The 24,919-nt window shown below is 39.9% G+C and overlaps 1 protein-coding gene across 2 annotated transcripts in view; it reads right to left on the bottom strand.

Annotated features, from left to right (window-relative positions):
* The window catches only part of ltk (leukocyte receptor tyrosine kinase), a 68,992-nt gene that overhangs the window by 29,860 nt on the left and 14,213 nt on the right, over positions 1-24,919 (bottom strand). Inside the window, exons 2-9 of one of the 2 annotated variants that reach the window (XM_085143143.1) lie at positions 10,209-10,301; positions 8,504-8,650; positions 8,004-8,232; positions 5,126-5,259; positions 4,404-4,541; positions 1,660-1,809; positions 548-648; positions 246-406 (exon numbers count right to left, since the gene is read on the bottom strand). In XM_085143143.1, the coding sequence (XP_084999269.1) occupies positions 246-406; positions 548-648; positions 1,660-1,809; positions 4,404-4,541; positions 5,126-5,259; positions 8,004-8,232; positions 8,504-8,650; positions 10,209-10,301 (1,153 nt within the window). The other variant, XM_085143145.1, reaches the window with a different exon arrangement.

The following is a 24,919-nucleotide window of genomic DNA, read 5'->3' as shown; positions in this document are numbered from 1 at the left end:
AATCTGATTACACATTCTTTAGATGAAAGGAGCAATTTTCCTTTTCTTATCACTGACCTAAAGCATGTACTCATCCCTAAGCTAAACTATCTCAGACAGGGGAAAACAAAGGAGTAAATGAAACTTTATGGAGCTCCATGGGAAAAAGAGGTGAGTAAACCTCAACAACACATCATCCCTTTAACACACGAGAGATCAGCCTTTATTCTTTCATTCCTCCCCCTGTTTGTTTTCCTCTTATGTACCCGTGATGAAGGTCAGTCAGTTCCAGGGCAACCGGTTCCCAGTTATCTTCGGCTTGACCATTCCTCTCCCAGACCGGTACCGTGGCGATGGTCCCGTTTTCCTCTATAACCACTTGCAACGAGCCGTTAAAATGACCACGCAGGTACAGAGAGAAATGCATCTACACAAACAGAGATGAGGATCATTAAGATTTTTGGTGAGATATTTAATATGATTTGAACTCCCCCACACAGACACAGACAAGACAATCAAACATGCTTAAATTGAATAATTCAACTACTACGTCAGGCGAGTAACTGACCTGGCAAGCAACAGAAGAGACTGGACGAGGGAATGCAGAGCTCTGAACGAACGCTTCTTTAAGTGAATTACTCTCTCTGACAGGGAGAAACAAGAAGTGCCCTAGGGGAAGACAATAAATGTAACACATTCACCAGGTTATGTGATTTAGCTAGTTAGTTAGTTAGATTTTTGAGCCAAACTGACATCAATCTTTCTTATTGATCAACATAAACCAGCAGCTTATAAAAGTAATGACTTTTATGGCGACGCAAATTGGCTTAAAGCTGAAAGAATAAAGTGCTGTATGAATGTGGGGGTAAAATGTGACTTGTAGACTAAAGCGCATTGAGCTTAACAGAGCTGTAAATGTAATGCAATGCTCTGCTAGTCTCAATGAATGCCAGACACTAATTTGCTTGCTAAATGACTTGTGTACAGCCACAAGATGGTCAGCTGATATTTCAGTCAATCTCTGGATGTTTGCTATAGAGCATATTAACTACCAGTTACAATTACATCTTTTATTTCATCTTCTGCTGGCAATCCTGCTTTCATCCTCTTTCGACATGCAAAAAAACCCTCATGTGCAGTGTTTTACATTTGCCTGACAAACGAAAGCTCCACAGTTCAATCCTGGGAAGAAACTTACACCCCTTGTGGTTGCTTCAAGAGCATCCAGCGTAAAAATGTTGCCAGATCCAATACGTGGCGCTACCTGCTGTGGCAAGCCCTCGTGAATAAGGAGTAGCACCTGTCAGGTCTTTCTGACAAGCATACATATGCTTTAAAGTTACACTGCGAACTAGAAATTACCTGACAATGCTTCTCAGACAATGCAGCGATAGCAGTTTTATTGTTTTTACTTACTGAACATCAAAACAAGCATTCTCGTCATTGGCTGTGTATTAAAAAAGAGTAAATGCAAAAATCCTGTTTGCAACAAAGGAAAATTAAGACGTTTTGACACAAGGAAATGTGAGCTTCAAAAACAAATGAGGGTATTTTCCCATCACTCCACACTGCAATAATTCATCGGAGTTGGAGGAGATTCACCAGAGGAACAGAAATTAAATTAGGGCATAATTCACATGTGCTGTGCACACACACGCACACACACATGCAGACACAAACCTTGTGTGCGCTGCAGAGCGAAACCCTGCATGTCTTTTCTCTTCATGAGCTCATCTCCTGCAACTCTCCTCCAGCCCGAGTGCTGGTTGGACATAGACCAACCACATGAATCCCCGTCAAACGAACAGTATGAGCCAAAGGGGAGAGCATCTGGGAAGGAAGCAGATTATCATCATACTTCAAAAAGACAGAAACCACAGCTGCTAAAAAGTCCATCCTCGTCTTTCAGACAGGAATTATATTTTGAAAGAAATCATCCGGGCATAAATTATACGAAGGATGTTTTTCTTCACGCGAAAGTCGCGCGCGCGTGTGTGTGCGTTTTCTTCTGTCACTCTCCAAACTTTGAAGACACATTTCAGATCAGAGCACTGTGATTACTCCCAGACCTTTTAGGATGTGTTTTTTTTTTCAGTTTCACCTTCAAAGTGAAAATGTTGTCCAACAACTCCATAGTGGCTCTTATCAGTTTTGGGGGCTTGCAAATACTTCACTGGGTCAACATATACTGCTCAAAAAAACTACTTCTTTGAGAAGATGCCACATTGTTTGAAATGAAAATTCTTATCTTACAGAGGGTTGAAATCACAGAAACCCTGAAAATCTAGATAAAAAAATGATGCAGCAAGCTTGTCCATTTTTCTGATATTCCATTGCTGCAACTCAAGATATTACTTAGTAATTTGTATGGCCTACAGGTGCTTGTGTGCATGCCTGACATCCTAATGAGATGACTCATGGTGTCCTGGGGGATCTCCCATCAGATCTGGACCAGGGCATCAACATTTCTGGAACAGTCTGAGGTGCACTATGAACTAGTAGGAATCCACTGCAACAGCACAGGATCTGACAGAAGGTGCTGTTGCCTAACCGGTCTGAGGTCTGTGTCTCCCTCCATGGATACGTTTCCCCAAACCATCATTGACCCACCACCAAACTGCTTGTGCTGAATGATGTTAAAGGCAGCTTAATGTTCTCCACAGGTCAACCTGCTCTCACCTATGAAAAGCACAGGGCAGCAATGGCCTTCAGGCCATGAAGCCTGTTTCTGATTGTTTGGTCAGAAGCATTCACACCAATAATCTTCTCATCCTGTTCTTTCTTACATAAAGGAGCAGATACTGGTTGTCCTGGTGGATTAAAGTCTTTGTACGACCCCCTCCAGCTCTCCTAGAATAACTGTCTGTTTCCTAGGATATCCCAATGCTCTTGAGCCTGTACTGGGAGATACCCTACCTGTTCAACCTCTATAGGGTCCAGGTATTGCCTCATGCTACCAGTAGTGACACTGACCCTGGCCAAATGGAAAAACAATCAGAAAAGATGAGGAGGGAAAAAATGCCAGTGACCTCCACCTGTAAAACCATTCCTGTTTTGTTGCCTGTTGTTAATTTCATTAATACCAGAGGAGCCGAAACTGATTAACGATCCCCCCTGCTGCCTAACTGACCAGATCAATATCTCAGGAGTTTAACTGGTGTTCCTTCATTTCTGAGGTAATGTATTTTGCTGAAAAGCTAGGACATGAATCACTTGTTGCATAAAATACACAGCACACATGCAGACTATCCTTTGATAGTCAGCATGTGTAGGTTTAACCACCAAGAAGTATGAGCTCAAATAATCAATTTAAAACATATGTGTAGGCATATCTTTGAACTTTTTAGGTACCTTGTGCTAAGGCTATTTTATGCTATGGAAGCTTCCCCGACTCCACCTTTGTCCTTGATGTAGACGGGAGGTCGGTGTAATTCTTATCCTCTCCTCTCAAGCATGTATTTAATTGTGAAAGAAGCCAGAATACAGAGAGAGAGCTGTTTCCAGTTTTTAGACAAAACATGTAAGCCACCTCTCTATAGAACCCACAGAGATTAAATTGATACCAATGTTTGCACATGAAAGTGGTTAAGACGCCCGTGTGCTCGTTGAAGAAATTACATCTCTGCTGTGGCCTTTCCCCCCAGCGTTTCACAGCTCAAGTGCTTTAAATAACCCTGACTATATCGATTTTACTGACTGAAGCGTTTTGCCTTTTCAGTGTCTCGGAGAGTTTTTTCTTTGCACACAGTGATGTTATAAAAAAGAGAAAGAGGTAACTTGTTAGATTGTGATGTGAGAGGAACTGAAAGGTAATGACTGATGCTTTTTTGTGCATGTTTTTTTCAATAGGATAATAAATCTGCAAAGGGTTTATCATATTATCTGAAATCTTTGATGTAGATAGAGAAGAGAGCTTTGAAAAGAGAACAGCCAATTGAATTCCTGACACTACATTTTACTGCTAATTAGGAAAAAACACACTAGGCGGTGAAAGCGTTTTAATGCAAATTATCCGAGGAAGAGAATTTGCACTCAGGTTTCAGACTTTAAACACCCCACATAATACTTATTCTCTACACTTTAAATTTATTGTGTAAAGGCCCTTGGCATGGAATAATCTTGTGCCTTTGGTGAAAGGATTAACAATTTATCATGGACTTAAATTTTATACAGCTAATGCAAATGGATTACAGCTTGCCAATAGCTCGTTGACTGCTTCAGGACTGCGCAACAGTACGCTGGCCTCATATAACTCCCGATGTGCACAAACTGAAGCAGTCACACGTGTTTTCCTGCTCATAATGCTGTCGCTATAAGAATCGGTCAGATGGTGCAGATGAAACTGAATCAAATACATCATCATAAAACCTCTGCTGCACTCTGTGTGATTTTATTTAAAAAAAACAACAAAAACAAAATCTCACCACAGATGAAGCCCTCGTCTTCTCCATATGGACAGTCCGTGTGGAAGTTACACACTTGGCTCGTGTCGATGCAGTCTCCTGAGTGGTTGCAGTGGAAAGATTCCTCACAAATGGGATTCATTTCACCGAAATGGTGTTCTGCAATGAAGACAACCACACAACAACTGTAACAACATACAAAGCAGATTTAGAGGCCTGGTGAGGTAGGATGAGCGACGAGGCAGCTTTTACAGGAAGGTCGGTTGATTCTGCGGAGGGTCTTTTCTTGACTCGCTGCTCTATACCGTAGAGACTTGAAAAATGTGAAACCACTGAGAAAAAAGGTTCAAGAAATCTGCAAAACAGACCAGGCATCTTTTGCCTGTTTGCAAATGGACTGCAAATCATGAGATTTTTAATTTTCCTGACACCAGAGCATTTTTGTGTGCTGACATTCACTTGCAAAACATGCATGAGACAAAAAAAAAAGGAAACCTAAACACGTTTTGAGTGAATCAGTTTTCATAAGCAACCTTAACTGTAATCTGTAGAGAGAAAAGTTCTCCTGTAGCAGCTGTGGAAACGTTAAAACGCAAGTATGTGCTGCTGTGAAAGTACCTCAGGTTTTAAAATAAAGTTTACAGCTGGTTCCTTTTATCTGGTCTGTGCGGTTGTAGGTGCTTATCACAGGAAATGACCATGAGCATCTGGTTTGAAAGCTCTTAACGACCTGATAAACTCACCTGATTCGCAGTTTATGAACTCCAGCGTGTCCAGAGCCACTGTGGCTTCTCTCTCACACGAAGTGTAGAGCAGGGTCACCTGAAAGGGTCCAGCCATCCAGCCAATCGGAACTCCAAAAATCTGCCACTCAGACCTGCATTAAGCAATCACACAGAAACAAAATCAATCGAATTTCTCACATAAGCAGCAGCCCTGGGCCTTGTACTATGAAGCGAGCTCAACATACCCGGGGTATCTCTCCAATATCTGGATTCACTTGCCCTAGCATCAGCAATTCGGGTAGCGTCAGCAAACTCTGGTTTTCCCCTTTGGGTTCACATGAAAGTAGTTGCATTGGCAGCAGCCAATAAGTATACTGGCAACAGAGGGGCTGAGTTTACAAAGGATCCAGAAAGTATAAGATCACAAGAATTTAAAGAGGTTGGACTCATAATACAGACCGATGCTCATCAGAGAAACGCAAAAACATCAGCCCCTCTTACTTTCGACGTGCAGAGGTTTGAGGAGTGGTGACTCTTACTTGGAGCATAACCTGTAAGTCACCATGGTGATTTACCCCAGGAAGAAATGAACCACCTTCATAATACAATAACCTCCGTGTTAACCCTGAAGTTCATTCATAGTACACACTTCTGAACTTTTGTGGACCTTACCTGACAAAGGTGCACGTGAGAACCCGAGATCTCACACAGAGCTCACATCACAGCTCACCAGTACAAACGACATGTATTGTCCAGCTGCAGTGATTTGTAATGATGGGAGAAAGCGCAGGTAATAGACTGGTGCATTCATAGCTAGTGGTGGTCTTGCTGTGACCTGCCTCCAGCATGCTCTACTCAGACATCATCTTCGCCTAAACCAAAAAGACTCTTTCCATTAGTGAGGTGAAAACTGTTTCCTGCGGACCACGTCCTGACTTGACTCTCTCCCACGTCCTCCAAAGTTCACATGTGAAAACAGCTACATGTGTATCTTTTTTTTCCTAACTCTAATTTTTGGCTTTTCTAGTTACATTAAAAAGAAGTGCATTAAAAGTACAACAAGTAAAGGTTAAAACAAGAGTATCTTCACTTTCTTGCCTTCTTTATGCAACATTACTGCCAAGATGATTTATTTTGTATAAAAGCCTGCACTGCAGTTTCTACAGTCAAGTTTGCATTTGTTATATGTTCTGCTAAAGCCCTCTGCATTCTCTGAAATAAAGAACCTTTGTAATGTATGAAAACTGAAGTTGAATATTAAAATCCTTCACCTGCACCCTCTTCTCATTTTTCACCATAGTGTTTTGCTAAATAATGTTTGAGCCTTCTTCCATCTGTCATTTATTGGCACATTTCCACTACTGCTGCCATTATCAACCATGGGAACTCCTCCACGAGCATGTGTTCCATGTAACAAAAGTACCAAACATGTCGCTATTATTCAGCATAATCCATCTGTCACCTTGTCATAAGTCCAACCTGATTGTGTTTTCACAAAGCTGGCCCACAGCTGTGTGATTATAGGTGGCGTAATAAAGCAAAGCAAATCCTGCTACCTGGGATATGTGACAGCACCCAAGATATACCTCACACGTCACAAATCCTGCTCTCCATTTCTAAAAATACGTTCATGCTACATAGCGCCAACTGCGCAACCCTATCATATATGCAAACTAGACTATTTTCACCACGAAAGCTGTTTAGAGATCAGTGCCCGGAAATTATTTTTGACCATTGAAACTTTTGCAGTGCTGCCTGATCTCCTCTGGTGTGACAAAACAGTGATCCCTCATCTATGTTTTCATTCAGAGAAAGTAGGAGGTGGTGAGCAAAGTTTGTACTGATGTGATCAGAAGAAGTTGCAATGTTTCCAACACACACGGTGGCAAATGGTGATTAAGTAGGACGCTGCGTCGACAAGTCTAACTCCCGTTAACGCATTCACACCTCCTGGTCACCAGTTTGCTCCTCACACGATGCACAACCTTCAATCTTGGAAACTTTGGACTACGTCAAGTTCTCATCACGAGGATTGTTTCTCCACACGAAATCCAGGCCTGCGGATGTTCAAGGTGGATAGAAAAATCACAGACCGCACACTGCGAGTGATTAAAAATGGCAGCAGCGATCAAAGTGGTTTTGAAAGGGAGATTAGCCAAATTCTAAGTGGTACGGGTTTTTTTTTTGCTTATTTGTCTGTCCCAAGTACACAAAACTTTTTGACAACACGTCAAACAGCCCGATGTCAACTCCTGTGACCATTCAGTCTCTATTTTTGCACTTAACAAAATTGCGCCATATGTCAATACGCATGACATCCCACACAACGCACAACACACACTGAACTACTTCACTGAAAGATGAAGCCTGTTGGATGGTAACTATGCTTTAAATGAAGAGTGTGTCCAGACATTGTATCTGCAGATTTTGTTGGATGAATAGCCAGCTTAATAAATAAAGTCACTGTGTGTGTGTGAGTGTGTGTGCTTGTGACTCATAATGGAATTGCACAGCCCATTACTGCGCAGCCACTAACAAACCCAATGTACAAACTTATTGCATATGCCAATCCATCCTCCTCTGTCCTAACCAATTATATGTAACTTCATTTCCAGCCTGCTTCTAGTCTCAGGAATGCTTTTAGCTGTTCTAAAGATAGTTGTGCTTCAGCATTAGATCAATAGGAAATATCTGTCCGTGTTTCCCAAACAACACGCTGTCACAATTCTATAGTTTGCCTTACATGGTAGGCAGGAAACATTTTTCTTACATAACATTAGTAAGACAGAAGTGTGCCTTCTGTTTTTTTTTCAGTGAAGAGGACTGGTTGTGTTGCACAATAACAAAAAAAACCCATCTAAGTGAAAGAGCCGTGGAGGTGAGTGTGTTCGCTGACCTGTGGTCGTCTCGTCCCCTGTGGTGCAGCATCTCCGAGTGAACGTCTGAATCTGGTTGAGCAGGCTTGATCAGCAGTGTGAGGTTCCTCACCACGGGGCTGGCCTCATACACAGCCACCTGAAGCAGGCAGTCCATGCTGCTTTTTGGCAATACTGGACTCATTAAGTGGTAGTCACATTTCCCAGAGGCCTCAGCTTCAGGTGACGGGGTTAAAAGAAGGAAGTGTCCTAAGGTAATAAAACAAAGTGGAAAATTCATGGTTGACTATTTTATAGCAGCCTCATAACACTGTCTAATGCTTTAGCATTATGACAAATTCTGGATTAGGGTATATTTGAATATATGAAGCACAGAGTGAAATAAAATGTCAAGTGAGAAGCAATGTTTTCACACAGTAGCTCAAAGACTCTTCTAAACATATTTGACAGAAGAAAGAAGAACACTGTGTATCAGAGCACACTGATTTAGCTTCTCCTCTGTGAGTCTCTGCACTCTTACCATCAGACCTTCCCTCTGAGTTGTCAGTTGCAGGCATCATCCCAGCCTTTGTACTCTGTGGTTGCTGTGGCGACACCAATAACCAGTCACTTCGGCTGCTGTTCGATAAAGTCCAGAGACACGGTGACTCAAAATCACAGGAGGGAACTGCAACACATGAAATAACAAAGATGAAAACTCAATTTTTAAAAAAAGAGTACATCACAAAAAATGACAGTGGTTGATGTATCTGAAGAGTGGTGTTGTAAGTCGTGCATTCACAGTGCACACGATTATGTAAATTATTTCTTCTTGTTGTTTTTTTAATGTTTTTGTCTGAATGTGTAATTACTGTATCGTTTTAAAAATGCACTGATTTGATTACAGCTCCAAGCTAACAAATATGCTGAAATATAAATATTTCCCCACTAGCCTGAAATAATCATATTTATACACACACGCAAAACAGCCCCAAATCTAAGAACTGAAAAAGTGTATATTTCTCACGTTATCTTTATCCCACTATGTATAAAATCTTGAAACGAACTGATTCTGTATAAAGAAAAAAACAACTTGTCTGCAAAACTTCACAGTAAATAAACAGCATCTGCGATTTCACAAAAAAAGCCTCCAAACTCATTTATATGAATGCCAGAGTGGGGATGAGTAATACTATATGTTTTTTTTGGCTTTTTTTTTTGGGGGGGGGGGGGGGGGGGGAGAGAGAGAGAGATTGGGGTGGTGGTGGTGAGTGGAAATATGAGAAATGTGTTTCTTTATTATCTCGAGACCAGAAAAATCCCAACAGAACTAAAGAAAAAAGTTAGGATGCAACTCCTCCAGTGTTGCTTCTCTCTGAAAATATCTCTCTTTAATATAAAAAAGTAATAAAACGCAATTTCCAAACACATAAAGGCTAGACAAAACTAGACAGGAAAAACTGTGCCTGAGAAAATGAAAAGCTGTGAAGGATATATATTTTAAAAAAGCCACAACATTTTTTAAAAAAATGGTTTAAAATGTCAGCTTAAGGCCTTTAGTTCCACTAAATCAAATTTAAATCCAAAATCTGTTTAAAAGTCAAACACACAGAGCCTTTGACTGATTTTGTGTCTGTCTGTGTGGGGGTTGATGAACAGGAAGGGGACGGAGGAGACGTTCAAGACATCATGTGACAACTGGAGAGGAAACTGCCTTAACCACTAATATGGCAACAAGCCAGGGGAATTAGGAATCCCTCCTGGGATAAAGCACAGAATTATTAACTAATTATTTCATATTAACCCACATTCATTTCTTTAAACCAGATAAAAGAGTAGCCTTCCTCTGATCACAAATGATGTAAAAGATTTTGCTTTTTCACAGGCATCAGCATGCTACTTGTGCTCCTGGCAATTGAAAATATAACAGGGGAGGGTTGTTACATCTCGAGTGATGCTTGCACTTCAAATTCAAAATGGGTAGTTTTGTCTCAAAAATCCAGTTTTTCAGTTATAGTTCCCAATGTAGTCATCTTTGACAGATGCCAGTCTTTTTGATCCTCTGCCTGCACGACAAACTACTCAGGTTCTTAATTTAACCATGCTTTCCAGTCAAACACATATTCATATAGATGCATGCAATGAGTGTAAGAAAAGCAATAAAAACAGCACAGGTGATAACTGGAATACAGATTTTCAATTTGTGTCAACTCATCAACACATCAGTATTCTAGATACAAACTCACAGTGGCTGTCATTGTCCAGGGGATGAGGAAGAAACTCATCTGGGAAGTCTTCGTCCAGAAATCGGTCAAAAAGGGCATGGCAGGTACTGCTCACTAATGACAGAGACAAACAGGTTTTATTAGTTCGAGACGTAGGCAGGTTATACCAGCATTTCACTGTCCTCAGTCACTCTAGTAAACTGCAGCCATCAGAACCGCTTTAACTCTTCGTGGCAAAAATTCAACAAGGTGTTGGAAACAGTCCTCCACATTGACACGATAGCATCTCACAGCTGCTGGAGATTTTGTCGGCTGCACATCCATGATGCAAAACTTTCCATCCAGACTGAGATCTGGTTACTGTAGTTCTTAGTAGTGCTTAGTTAGTAATAAATGACCAAACCGGGGTTTGTGCTAAAGTGTACAGAAAGAAATTCCCTAACACCATTACATCATGACCATTGATACAAGGCAGGGTTTATCTTTGCTTTCACATTTATGCACATCCTCAGACCAGGCAAGACTTTTCCAATCCTCTGTTGCCAAATTTTGGTGAGCCCATGGGAATTGTAGCCTCTGTTCCCTGTCTTTAGTGAGCAGGAGTGGCACCTGGTCTTTTGATATGGTCACCTTGATTGATTTGATTGATTTTCCCATTGATTTGAGATACTGTTGCCTTCCTGTCAGCTTGAAGCAGTCTGGCCAGTCAACTCTAACCTTAGGTAACAAAAAGGCATTTTCACCCAAAGAACTGCCGCTTACTTGATATTTTCCTCCTCTTGGAGCATCCTTTGTACTGTAAACCTGACATGCCTAAATCTATTAAGTTGCTGTGATTGGCAGGTGTACCTAACAAAGTTGCCAGGCAGTGTATCTTTTTGTTTTGATAAAAAGAATCAATAATTTTCATGGATGAGTCAAAGAGAAACACTCAGATTTAGTAGGAATAGCTGAAATAAAGGTTTACAGCAGCGTCTACCAATAAACCAAACAAGACGAAACAAAGTGTAACATTGTTAAGAAAAACAATGTGGTCGTCTGAATCCAGGCTGTGGAAACCTAAAAACTAGTATGACGCATAATTGCCCTGAGTTTCCACTGCTGCCTCGTTAGCACCGCAACAAAAGTGCTACAAAACTAACACCAGAGTTTTCAGGTGTGAAAACATATTGTTAGCATGCAGTTTCACATGAATTAGAGGACTCTACATGTCAAGACGAAAAAAACGAAAGCAATTACCAACTGGCCCTTTCCCAGCTTAACTTTTATTTTATTTGATTCCTAGTTTTTTTTGGCATCTGTCTGAGACATTTAATAAAACAAAGTGGGGTTCTGGCAGCACTTCACATACAAGCAAGAGTCATGGAAAGGAATAAAACTGCTGCGATACAATAACTTTAACAATAAACCAACGTTTTTAGATACACAAGCCTCCGATCCATGAAAAAAACAGCAGTTATTTCTGCTATGCAGGAAACTCCACACACTAGAAATTCTTCCAGCATGTGGCACTTTCTGCAGCTCATTGTGAAACCAACCTCTCAGTCTATTAGATGTAGCTGAGTCAAAATGTTTTTACTGTCACCCGTTTAATTCCATCCCTTTCAAAGACAGCTTGCCTTGAGGCTTAAATGCTCACACAACCACCAAAATATAATATTTTTTATCTTTTTCTCCTCGTAGATAAACTCTTACATGAATGGAAATATACATACAGAAATAGCATTCACTGCTTCGCAGCAACAATCAACAGACATGCTCTTATTTTGGAGACGCAAGCTGAAAGAAAAAGTCACATTCAACGTATTAACTAGCATGACGAGTGGACAATGAGGGAGATGATAATATCTTAGAGGGTCACAACTCAAATGTTGCAATGGCCCCTGAACAGTGGCGTTACTGTTATCCGATGCCTGCAAGGCAAAGTCAAAAAAGCCAAGCAGGACAAATTCAATAGCTGAAATTGCTGTTTACTGAAAGCGGTTAGTGATGCTAATGATGAGGAGGTGAGGGGTCGTGCCTATGAATGGCAGCCTTGCTATTTATTGATAATTATGGAATAACAGCTGCTATGGATAGTCCCGAGCACGGAAACAGGAAAAATTAAACTGTAGGAAAAAAGAAAAGGATTCAGCCAAAAGAAGAAAAAAAAAATTAACCCGCTATTATTAACATAAGCTTGGGAATCCCCCAAGAATCCAAACTTTTTATTTTACTCCCTCCAACTCCTTTCTTATCTTGTCCAGTATGGATTTAAAAGATAAAGAACAAAAGAAAATACAAGTTAAAAAAAAACACCCAAACACTCTCTTTTAAGCTAGAAAGGAAATGAAAGAATTACTGAACTATCTGCATCATCATCAGCCGGCAGCGAGTTTCTTTGATGACAATCCAGGACCCCGACTACACTGTTACTGCACCAAAGGCCTTTGAGGAGAGTGTAACTTTTAAAAGCTGTCAGCTCAGTTGAAAGCAAAGTCTGCCCTTGTTAGTTTCTCTATCAAGGTACTGTGGAGTCGGAAAACTGCTGTGCGTTGTAGTTTAGCTAAGTTCAAGGACGGGGCTTTGTTGCAGATCTGAACAGCTCAATAGAAAAGGCAGCAAACTAGCACGGGCCTCTTTGCCACCAGTTTGCTGTCTCTCTCCGTCACTCAGCAGAAGTGAAACCATTAAGAGTGAGCTTTTGTTTAAAAGCAAGAGCAGCCAGAATCAAAGGAACTTATCATCAGGCCTTATCATGATAAGGTGGATAACCTGGCCTCCATCTCCTTACCTATCTCCTTCTCTGTCATCCATCGCATACACTGGCCTCTCAGAGGATTTGCTTTGCACCACCAGGAAATGTGTGACAACAACAACAACAACATCTGGGCCTGCCTAGAAAGCTTTTTTAAAAACGTATGTGTGAATATTGGCTGCTTGTCATGTCAAATAACTCCAAAATTAAGCTTCAGAAGGACTCGGAGCAATTTTCTAATGAGCAGTCCATGAATTATACAGTTTTATCTTCAAGGCTAGTTTCTGAGTGCCGAAAGCTATTTGTTACATCAGCCTCGGCACTTGGATAAACACATTCGCTCTCCATGTGCTCATGAAAGTGGCATGCTGTAAATGTATGAGCTAAATTAAGCTAAGCAAGAGTACAACCAGAGCACTGCCTAATCCTATTTACACGCTCGCTCCTCTCTTTCTCTACCTGTGCCTAAATCATCACATCACCTGACTTAGGGCATTTCTCACTCTCTCTAATGAGTTTTGTAGTTTTGCATCAAATTTTGCTTCCAGACCAACAAATTAATCATCAATCAATTATGTTGAAAAAGTATTTTTTTCACTTGTTATTTAGATGCCACCTTCCGTTTTCACCATGATTAGGGTCTACTGGTCATTTTCACTTAACTCACAAATAATGCTGAAAATAAAGTTTGCATTATTACGGGTGTGGACGTTTTGAGTTACAGGTTGGTGCCATAACGGTATAAAACATGGACGTAGTTTCCAGGTCAGAAAAATCATGCCAGTGTACAAGTACCTTGAACCTGTATTCTACCTGAAGGCCACCAGATGGCGATAGCTGTGGTCTAAAGTAGCGGTTGCCAACCCCCGGGGCTACAGACCGGTACAGGTCTGTGAGTCGTTTGGTACCGGGCCATGAGAGTTGAGGCTCGGATGTGAAATTTATGGTTTTCATCGTTTTTTATAGTTCATTTTTTAAATCGTTTTTATCGTTAACTCGGCTTCCCTGGGTCTTTTTCCATGTGTTCTGAATAAATCCTCCTTTTTTTGGTACCAGTACTGGGTTTTTTTTTTTGTATTTATCCGTGACACCTTAAAAGCCAGTCTGTGAAAATATTGTCGGACATAAACCGGTGCGTGGCGCAAAAAAAGTTGGGAACCGCTGGTCTAAAGGAAAACAACTTCCACTCTTTATTATCAAGTCTTTATTGGCTCAGTCACTCTTTTTTTGGCACAGTGAATACAACTTTAAGTGTATTTAGTAAATCTTGGTAATGTTATATTTAACAATAGAGGATTATCTGTGGTATGAAACCACACATTCACTAGCTAACAATTTAGCAATCTTAAGTTGTTAGCCAGTGGGTGCATGGTTTCATGGTCATACTCGCCCTCTTTGTCGCCTCTGTTTTATTGCAGCCAAGATGGCGATGGCATTAACACTCATGCTGAGGCTTCAAAACAGGACTTCAGAAACCAATGGCTGATGTCACAGTAGCTACGACCACTTCCTATTTTTTCAGTGGTTGGTGCCTGCCAGACTTGTCTACTAGGCATCACCTTAGCTAATTTGAGCATTTGAGGAGCATTTAAAAAAAAATGTAATTACATGTCAAATGATATGTAGCTTGTGCACTTAATGGGCTTAAGAGCCAATGTGAAGAAGTTTTCTAAATCTGGTGAATGAAATTTGGATATTTATTTGTGGGTTTGCGCTAATGGCTACACTTTGCTATCAAGCCCCATTGTAGTTAGCTGATAACTTAGTATTCCCACTTCTCATTCAATAAATCTAGCTCCGATAACGCAACGTAGCAACAACAGTAATGCAGCAATGGGTGACATCCCAGATGTGTGTGTGTTTTTACGATCTATATATCTGAGAAAACCAATAAAGGGAACAAAAGTGGAAAGAATAATATCTGCTTAAAGTTTTATTGTAAGCCATCCTGTAGTTCCTACAGATATTCTTAAAGAGATATGTGTACTATTTAAGTAACACCCGATTAGGTGGATTTATACCTCCTTTAAAACAGCACTAGAGCTCAGTGGGACATGACACAGTTCTGCACAGCTCTCACACCTGGTAAAAAAAAAAAAAATGAGTGTGGAAACATTAAGTACCTACAATTCATCTCCTTGCGCATTATGCAGAATCGTCCTTTGTAGGAAGAAGCTTCATCTCTCCACACTCGCCTAATAAAGTCCTTATCCTCTCAAATCTCTTATTTGCTACCAGGCCTTTATCCTTCATTCCCAAGATACATGACAGCTGAACTGGCTATAGACAGAGCCACGATCTACAATTGAAATGAAAGTTCAGCATTTCAGAAGTTCAAAAGTGAAGACAGATGGTGGTTTAGAAGGAGATTAATCAAAAATGAATAAAATATGGAACTAATATTGTTCTGATATGGAAAAAAATACAAGCCCCACCTCCCCACCCCCAGAAAAAAAACAATACTAAATCTTAATGTTTTGTCTTATTAGGATTTTATGTCCCACACTACAATTTACCAAAGTGAACCATGCTTTTGCATTTTTCTCACACAAAATGTTGCTTGATGCATATTTCTCTTTTTTTTCAGTTTCAAAACAGGCCACTTACATGAGGAATTCATTTCATAATGAGATGAGAACAAAATTAAAATTGACCATAGGCCATATATTATTCTATTCATTTTCTATATGGACGATAAAGAGAGAACTTCAAAAGGTATATGCCTCACATATTGACATAATAAAAGTCCTCAAGTTTACCCCTGTCCTTGTTAGCATCACTATCATGTGCATTTGAACCATTGTAATTGCTTTCAAGTGTGCAGTTTTGAGCAAATTGGTCTCAGAACTATGCATTTTATTTATGAGGATGTCAAAGAAAGGGGGAAAATACAGTGTAATAAAACAAAACCAGCAACTACTCACATTGCCTATTCTTGTAGTGCTTCTTTTCAAGTTAAGAAGTACGATTAAATCACAAAACCAAATCCAGAAGCAGAAGTGTGCGAAGAAAAAATAAAATCAATGAAGTGGCTGGAGATCCTTCTTACTTAACTGGGGATGGGGGCAACATTTCTGGGAGACTAATGATGAAACAGTGACAGTAAAGTGACGTAAAACCGACTGTAAAATTACATCATTAGTTAGAGACTGGATTCATGGAAGTCATTTAGCAGAGTGCATACACGTGTGAGTGGGGGGGATGTTATGCTTTCACGTGCAGTGACTCATTTCCAATTGATTTTACTGGAGCAATTTATAGTCTGTTCTCTGGTTTATTATTGTTGGTGGAACGTAAAATGGAAAAGTGTAAAGGGCATGGTCAGCCAAGGCTAATTGGTGCATGTGAATGGCAAAGGCTGGCACATGTGACTGGAACCTGTGTAAGAGCTATGGCGGCACAGAGTGGTGAAAACCAAACTGCTGTATATGATAAAAAGCAACAAAACGCACAGTTTATTACATATTTAAAAAGCAGGGCTTCAGAACTACACCACAGAGAGATAGAAGAAAGTGCCCTGTCGCCATTTGGATGTCTGGGTGAATACAAGTCATTTCCCTTTACTGGCTCGCTCAAAAAGAAAAAGCTCAGGAAGTATTCAAGATATTGACTGGGCCTCCAATTTCCCCAGATCTCAATGAAATCGAGCATTTGTGGGATGTGCTGTGGAAACAAATCTTATCATCGAGGCCTCGTTTGAAAACTTAGAGGATCTGCTGCAAATGTTTTGGTGCGTGACCTCACACGGGACACTCCGAGGGCTCAGACAGTCCATATCTTGAAGGATCCAGGGCAATTTCAAGCAGGTGGTTTTAATGTTGCCGCTGATTGGTGTACGTCCATACAGTACATTACTTTCAATTAGTTATGACTCACGGTGCAGTTGAGATGATAGCGTTTTGGAGTGCGGTTCTTTTGGCTGGCACTTTGTCAGAAAAGTATCAGAAAAGGAGAGAAAAGTAAAATAAAAATGTCATAAACGAGTTTGAGCGAACTCAGAACAGCTATCAAAACAACGGGAATAGGCTTTGGCAGGAGAAAAAAATAGTCTGACATTTTGGGAAAAAGAGGAGGTTGATAATTCCTGGATAGCCAGCATGACTCTGATACAAGGTTATAAAAAAAAAAGGTAAAGGTTAAAAAACTTAATGTGCCGGTTTCTCTTTTAATCACTTTTACTGCCATTAATAAAAATCTAAAAGCTGAACGGCTCAAAGATATTTAAAACCTAACATGAGCTTTAGTTTATATTAAATTTCAGGTAAAGAAATCTGCATCGACCTTAGAGGAGAGGAAAGAGAAAATGGAACGAAACTACACAGGAAATAAATGAATAAGTAGAAGGATGTGTCAGCTGAAGACTGCAAAGGGAGCTAACTAATTAGAGTGTGTGAGAAGAAAGAGAAAAGACAGTGCTGTGTTATTTCTGCATTTCACTTTTTGGCACTTTGCCCTTTATTGAATAGTTGCAGCAGAGATGGTCAGGAAAAGAGCAGGACAGTGACAAACAACTCTTTTCTTCAGTGCTGCATTAAGCTTGACGCAGCTACAGTTTTGCAGAATATTAAAGAAGGCCACAACGATCCTGTTTGATGCTAAAGGGTTTTCCCAAAGGTCTAGTGGCAGAGAGTAGAAATAAAAAAAAGAAACCCAATTTGCTATCATGTTTATGAAGAAATGTCTGGATAGTTCAACTGAAGAAATGACACTTACTGTATGTTTTACCAAAAAAAGAAAAAAAGGTTTGTCGGTTCAGAGAAATGGTTCATAGTGCTTGATAGAAATACTGCAAGCTGGTGTTAAAATAGAAATCATCTCTTTAGATAAACATCCTTCATAGTTTCAATGTTTCAGACAAAAACATAAAATAAATCCAACCATCCATCCGCTCTCTTGCCCACTTGTTCAGACGGGTTTGTGGGGGCACTGGAGCCGATCCCGGCTGCCACTGGATTAGATTCGGTGTGCACCCTGGACTGCTCACCAGTCCATCACAGAGCTAACACAGAGACTCGCCCTTACATCCGTGCCAATTAACCTGACCTGCATGTCAAGTTAATTGGACTGTATGAGGAGGCCAGAGCACCCCGACAAAATGGACACAGGCAAAGGGAGAACATGCACACTCCACAGACAAAGGCTCCAGCCATCAAATAAATCTGCTGTGTTAAAGCGTATTGAAGACAGAAAAGGGGCAAAGGAGTTTTCCATGAGTTTTGTATTCCTCCCTCAGATCTACCAAATGGAGCCATTACCCTCTCCTCTGATCTACAATACGGGACTTAGATGCAGATTATACAGGAAAAAGCACTTATTTAGAATTGGAGAGTGCTGGGAGAAATCCGCCTTCAGGGCTTTCAGCTCTAAAGGCTGTTCGGCAGAAAGCTTTCTTTCCTTTTGTTGTATTCAGTTTTCAGTCACCACTTGCCTAGATTCAGCTAAACAGTAATTGGTTAGGTTAAGGGCAAGATTGTGGTTTGAGTTCAAATACAGCCTTTAACAAAGTTTACTGTCTTTAGAGAGCATGTCTGGTCAATACCCCTCATGGAAAACTCTTCCCACACATGGCTCCTGAAAGCGTCCTTGTTATTCCGATATCACGGTGATTTGTCACATTTTCTTTAATGTCAGTTACTTCTATTGTCATGGAGCTAAAACTAATGTCCATCTGCATCATGCTTTCTCCTGAGATAACTCTTCTGCCGAGGCCACGCTCTGTGTCGGTAGTCAGGAGGAAGCTGAATGTCATGGAACTTAGAGAAAAGGTCGTCTTCTTCATCTTCAACAAGAGAAGTAAGTACGTTTTGGTGCAATGGGAATCAAAACTGCAAAATGTGGTTTTTTTTGGGGCATCTGTGCCTCAGTAGGGAGAGCAGGTCACACACTAATTGGAAAGTCAGTAGTTTGATCCCCAGCTGCTTCAGCGGGGCTTGTGTCCTCAGGCCTGATACCAAACCTCTCCCAAACATGCATCCATTGATGTGTGTGCATGTCAGTGTGTTTGTCTGTGTGTTGATGATAGGAAAAGCATTGTATAGCCCAGTTAAAAGAGTTGCATGCCTGTGTTTGAGTGGGTGCATGTGGCTTGCAGCGTAAAGCGCTCTGGGTGGTCAATAAATCTAGAAGAGCGCTGTTTGAATGCAGTCCATTTACCTTGGCAGAGCATGCTCTCCCTTCTGATTATATTGTGTATGAATGGTTGAAAAAAGCTTTAAAGCGCTGCTCTAATCATACCTAGACTCTAGAGTCTAGAGTCTCTCTATTTAGTTTTCTTTCACGTGTGACAAAGAACAACATGAAATGTTCTTAACCCCACTCGGTGGAAGCCATCACCACTTTCACAACTTAAACTTTGGCGTACTTTTGCTAACATAGCTTCAAAACATCCCCCAAGCTTTCCCTGGCTTAACCAGATGCTACAAACAAACCACATGACATATTTCATCATAAACCAGAAAGGTTCAAGTTTAAATTCTTTAAAAAAAAAACCAACAACATAAAAAAAAACACAAAAAAACAAACACTGCTGGAAAGCGACAGACACGAATGGTTAATGTTGTTTTCCCCATCCATTTCTTTAATCTACCACCTCCGGCTATCAGTGCTTTAATTTCTTCCTTACAGACAAGCAGCTCAATTTAATGAAACTATCACAGAGCGCGTTACTCATGCAATATCTGGCTTATGATGCGACTGTGGCCCTAATTAGAAGTTACAGGAAATGAACAAAGCAACAGAAATCAAAGTTGAGTCTATAAAAATGTACTTTGTCTTCCCGTCTGATGCCAGGTCGCTGCTTACCACTTAATGCTTAGAATGTCATTAACCATCAAGTTACCAAGAAAAAGATTTCTCGGATCTTTTCTTTGCCCCTTACAGACTGTTCTTGGAAGCTTGTCCAAAAGAAGCAAAATGCTGCTATCTCCTCCCAAAACCTCATCTATTTAGCTCCATGCACACACACAAACACATATTTGGAAACCATTTGTACATACCAGCACGATCCTGAACCATAAATCTACTTTAATTTTATGTCAGTCATCCACAAAGCCATTAGAAAGAAGAGGTATTAGACATGCAGAGGCAAATTAAAATTCACTCAGGGCCCCGAAATTGTCCTTAATGTCTTCAGGTTTCCAAATAAACATGTAGACATATGGGGAACAGCTGCAGACAGCTGTCATCACTACTGGAAATTGAAGTAAATTGCTGGCTTTCATTCAGGGTTGTGCTCCCATTTATTGAATAGTCAGGTGAATATTGAAGCATCAGAAAAAAATACAGTGCTACTGTGTACAATACGGTGTAATGCGTTTTTTTTAAAGCATACAGTACAACATGAATATTCCAGCTTTTAAACATGAAATGGATTCACATTTTGCATTTTCCTAGCAAAATATGGAGAAATAGGCTGCGGCTCAAGACTTTTGCACAATGCTGTACCCAAACCTGCACATTTTCTTACTCAAGTCATTTTGTTTTAAAGCTTTTCATTGTGGGTTTCAGCTCAACCATTTGCCAGTAAATTCCCTGTTGAAACTCTAAGGTTGGAAATGTGTCAACGCAGCGTTTGCTGATTTAAGAATATTAACCGAAAGCATGTCAGAATCCACCAGAAAATCTTCCCACAGTGTTCCCTTTCTCTAAAAAGAGTTTGCTTGCTATGCATGACAGGTCTGTCAAGCTTTGGTTCTGCTTGTGTCTAAATGATGTGCATTGCTGTGGTAATATGTCAAAAAATGTGAGACGGTGACTATCCAAAATATGAAGCAGGGAAATATCTGGTCTTATTGCACTTTAAGTATGGAAGAAATCCACAGGTCTCATTTTTTTATGTGCAAATTTTTATTTGACAAGTGAATCTGATAGGATAAGAGACTTCAGCTGTCGAGTTAGCCAAATAAAAAGGGCAATCCAAAGAATCACATTAGTTTCGTATGAACTGAGGAATCCAGTTTTGTCCACAACAGCGACTGTGGACTTTGTCTCCCCTTTGCTCATATGGAAAGCAGATATCTTTTAATGTTTGCACAGGTGGCAGCAATAGAAGCAACAATAATGTTTTAAATGGGAAACGTACTCTTGTTTGCAGAGTAACTGAGAGTCACTGGATTTAAAAAAAATATATATCTTCCTTAATTTTTCTGTTGCAGTTTTTTTTCCTGGAATTTTATTTTTAAAATTTTAACAACACTAGGGTGGAAACCTCATGAGTGAGTCTGCATACAAATGACACCACGATACTGAACCCAAAGCAGCTCATCATTACCTCCACAAAGGCAGTTATATTTTTGGTAGGGTTTGCCTGTGTGTCATTCTGTCTGTAAATGCATGAGCTCGAAAAGTTTTGAATGTATCCGAATAAAACTTTGTAGGGGTGCAGAGTGGGGTCGTGTTGACAATCCATCAAAAATAGCCTTGCACCCACCAAGGTCTTCAAAGTCAACTTAATGGTTTATTGGTCAAAAATAGTCAAAAAGTCCTATAACTTACAAGCGTGGTGGGTATTGTCAACATAAAAGTATCATATAAAGATAAAGATCTGAAATAACATGTGACATTTGATCTCTGACCTCCTCTTCTTTAAGGTCAACAGACTGAACAGAAGGTCAAAGTGATTATAATGCTATATAGAGATATTTACTGCCATTGTTTGTATTGAGAACATTTAGGGATGTAGGTAGTGATATACAGCATGGGGATTCTAAGTATCCCATTACTTTGGACCTCTGACCTCTTCTTTAAGGTCAAATAAAGTCAAACTTTCATAAAATGTCTTTTATCTTTAAAACTATGCTCAAAATTCTCCTCCCTTTATTTGTATTGGCAACATTTAGGAAATGATACTGGTATATGGGGATACTACATTTGACATTATAGTTTGCATTAAAATATCATGTCACATTTGACCTTTTACATTACATCTGCCTTTCTTTAAAATTGACCCCAATAAAGTCATCGATCATTTAAAAAAGTATTGTTAAGAGAAAGAGAATGAGCTGCTTGGTTAGTTAGAAATATGCTCTAGTGCAATATTACATAATAAGCTCAAGTTATTCGTATCCAGTTGTTAACAAATCTGTTACCCATTACCTACGTCTGCATAATGTTTGCATAATCAAAGTAAACACCTGTCAGGCTAGAGTATTACAGCACTACAAACTTCTTACGGTATGTTTAAAAAGATCAAAGAAAATAAAATGAGTATATACAAAATACAATACTATTCCCTTAAAAGTAAATACTACAAGAGAGTGAGCTGCTTTGGTGGAGGTTTGCACTCTCTGAGTGCTTCCAGTTGATTTTACTATTTATACCTGTGATTTGCTTTTTAAGTGCCTGTAGAAGTGCTTGTTCATGGGAGGTCTTGTGATTATTGGGCTTTTCTTTGTGTTATTGTAGGGTCTTTACCAAGCACATTGAGGAGACCGCTGTTTTGATTCTTTCCACTATATAAATAAAACTGAACTGAACTGAAGGTGAATTGATAGTTTTTGTGTGATTATGTCAAAATGGTACATGCAGACCTGATTTTACCCTCATATTAGAGATGCAAATTATCAGATGAAAACGAGAGATGTACAAAAACAAGCTGAATCTTATCTGTTTAAATAAGGAAAGCATTAAGTATCCAATGACAAAACTCAGCAACTTTTTATCAAGAAAATTCGGATTCAGCTCTTCTGACGTCACTTCTGCTTCTTTCCACTCTCTCATCTCAAGGTGTAAAACTTTAGAAAAAAACGCAAAGTCTTGTGACAATTTGTCTGGATCTTGCACAAGAAGCAACTTTAAAAACCCGAAAGACTTCAGAGGTGGAGATACCAAAAAGAAAATATGGGAAAAAAGTATTCACTGGCAAGGTTAGGAGAAAAAACTGACAAATGAGGCAGCTCCCTGAAAGAACACACTAGAAAATCAAGTTATGCTGTCCCTGGCTTAAAAAGAAAATTAATCTTCATACTGAACATTACAAAAAACTGTTTGTTCTCCAAACACCTTTTTGCTTTTAGACAATGAAGACTTAAAGTAAGGGGCTTTCTCAGGTCAGAACAAAGAGAAGGATAGCAACAGAAAAAAACCCCACATTTACCCAAAATTTCACCTTAATGCAATTAAACAGTAATGAATTTATGGGTCTGGGGCAAATCATTAGTCACTTGAAATGAATAAAAAATGGAAATATCTTCTTCCTCTTTTTTAAAAAAAAAATATATATACACACCAGTACCTTAACCCATGTTCACCCAGCAGGCTTTAATGACCAGGACTACATTTGTGCTGATGGAAATCGCACACAAAGACCTTCTGGATTCAACTCTACCTCTGTGTCTCAGCAAATGGAGACTAAGAAGTTGTCTCCATTCCATAAAGAGCCTCTATTATATTATATTATTTTTAATATAAAAACTAGACAGATGGATGATTGTACATGTCCAAGTCAAAATATGCACACCTTTGCTGAGCTTGAACGTCTTGCCAGCATCTACATAGACTTCTGAGGACCCATTCATGTGCAGTGAATCAGCCTTTGGCATTTAGGAATTAAGACCCATAACTCAATTTATGATTTAATTGGCTGCAGCATGGCTTCATTTAACTGGCCTATCGTGTGAGATACGCAGCTTCTTCCCAGAAAGTCCCTTTTCAACAAAACACAGAGATTTTAACGCAACATGCAATTTTCTGTTTTTTCCTTCCCGATTATGTATACAAAGCTTAAAAGCAGCATAGACACAAGCTAATAAGGCTTTCAATTCAAGGTGGCTTGGCACAGTTTAGCTGAGATGGAAAAAGGACATGGGAGTTTGACAGAAAATCAACTGAATAAAAGCTTGGAGTGATGAGGACAGTGAAAAGCTCTCACTACGTTAACATGAGTTGTGTTTTCGCAAATACATTTTCATTCTTGTCAGAGTATGCCAAAAGCCCTTCGTCTTTACATACATCTCAAACGGTGTTCATATAGAAGAAAAAAATATGCCATCTATACATTTTTGTAGCCCGCAATACACAATCCATCACGCAAATTAAATAAAAACTCCACAATCCAAACCAAAATCTGGTTTATTGCGTTAGTTTCAAATGGACTGGTGGGTTATTTATTCACACTGCTGACTTATCCAAATACGTTAAGCCACAAGGTGGTCTCAAGAAAATAGACATTTATCTGGCTTTAGCTTGGTGGGGGTGGCATTAAGCTATGATAGCAAAAACAAGACGTGAACAGGGAGTTCTCTAGCCTTGACTTAGTAGTTTCAGTTGTGTAAACCAATGATGTCACTAGTATGTAACTCTTGGAAATAATTACTGACAATCAACGATCAAATGCAAGTGGGCGTAGGAGGTTGCTTGCTGTCGCTCTTAGAAATTGTCTGGAAAGAAGTATACCGCATTTCACTGGAAACCTCCTTATGGTTGCAGAGGTCAGAGGTAGTTTGTGTGGAAGACGCTGACTTGTTTTGCAAGCTCCTCACCAACTCCTCGCTAATTAGTGAGTTAATGAAACTGAAGAGTGTGGCACAAACTACAAACAGAGACCATCTGCCTTCAAAGCAAAGTTGCACCTTTTGAAATGCTTTCGTTTCGGCAACTCACAACTAACGCAGAAACACATCCGATAAAAAAACACGCATATGTTTATTCGGAAGGTTTAATACACAGATCAGCACCAAGAACACGTGAGCAGCTGACAGTGTCTGAACTGGTCGCTTCGACATCTGTCGGGATAAAACCCTGGGGGGTCCGAGGGGACTGAAGCAGGACCTTCTCATCTCAAACCACAAAGTTCAACTCCCACTCAGTCTGAATGGGCCAGTAAGCTGACATTTCTTCCCTGAGATCAAACAGCAGTGTCTCAGTTCAGCATTAAAGGCATAAATTAGACCTTTTTTTTTTTTTTTAGAAAAAAATCACTGTATGACTCACTGAATCACTTTGCTTTAGCGAACCTGAATATCTGCTGCCCAGTGATTTAAGACTGATTCCGTCTGAC

The sequence above is a fragment of the Neolamprologus multifasciatus genome, chromosome 19, assembly GCF_963576455.1.
Source record: "Neolamprologus multifasciatus chromosome 19, fNeoMul1.2, whole genome shotgun sequence".
NCBI classification, from domain to species: Eukaryota; Metazoa; Chordata; class Actinopteri; order Cichliformes; family Cichlidae; genus Neolamprologus; species Neolamprologus multifasciatus.
This window is presented reverse-complemented; position numbering and strand designations above follow the sequence as displayed.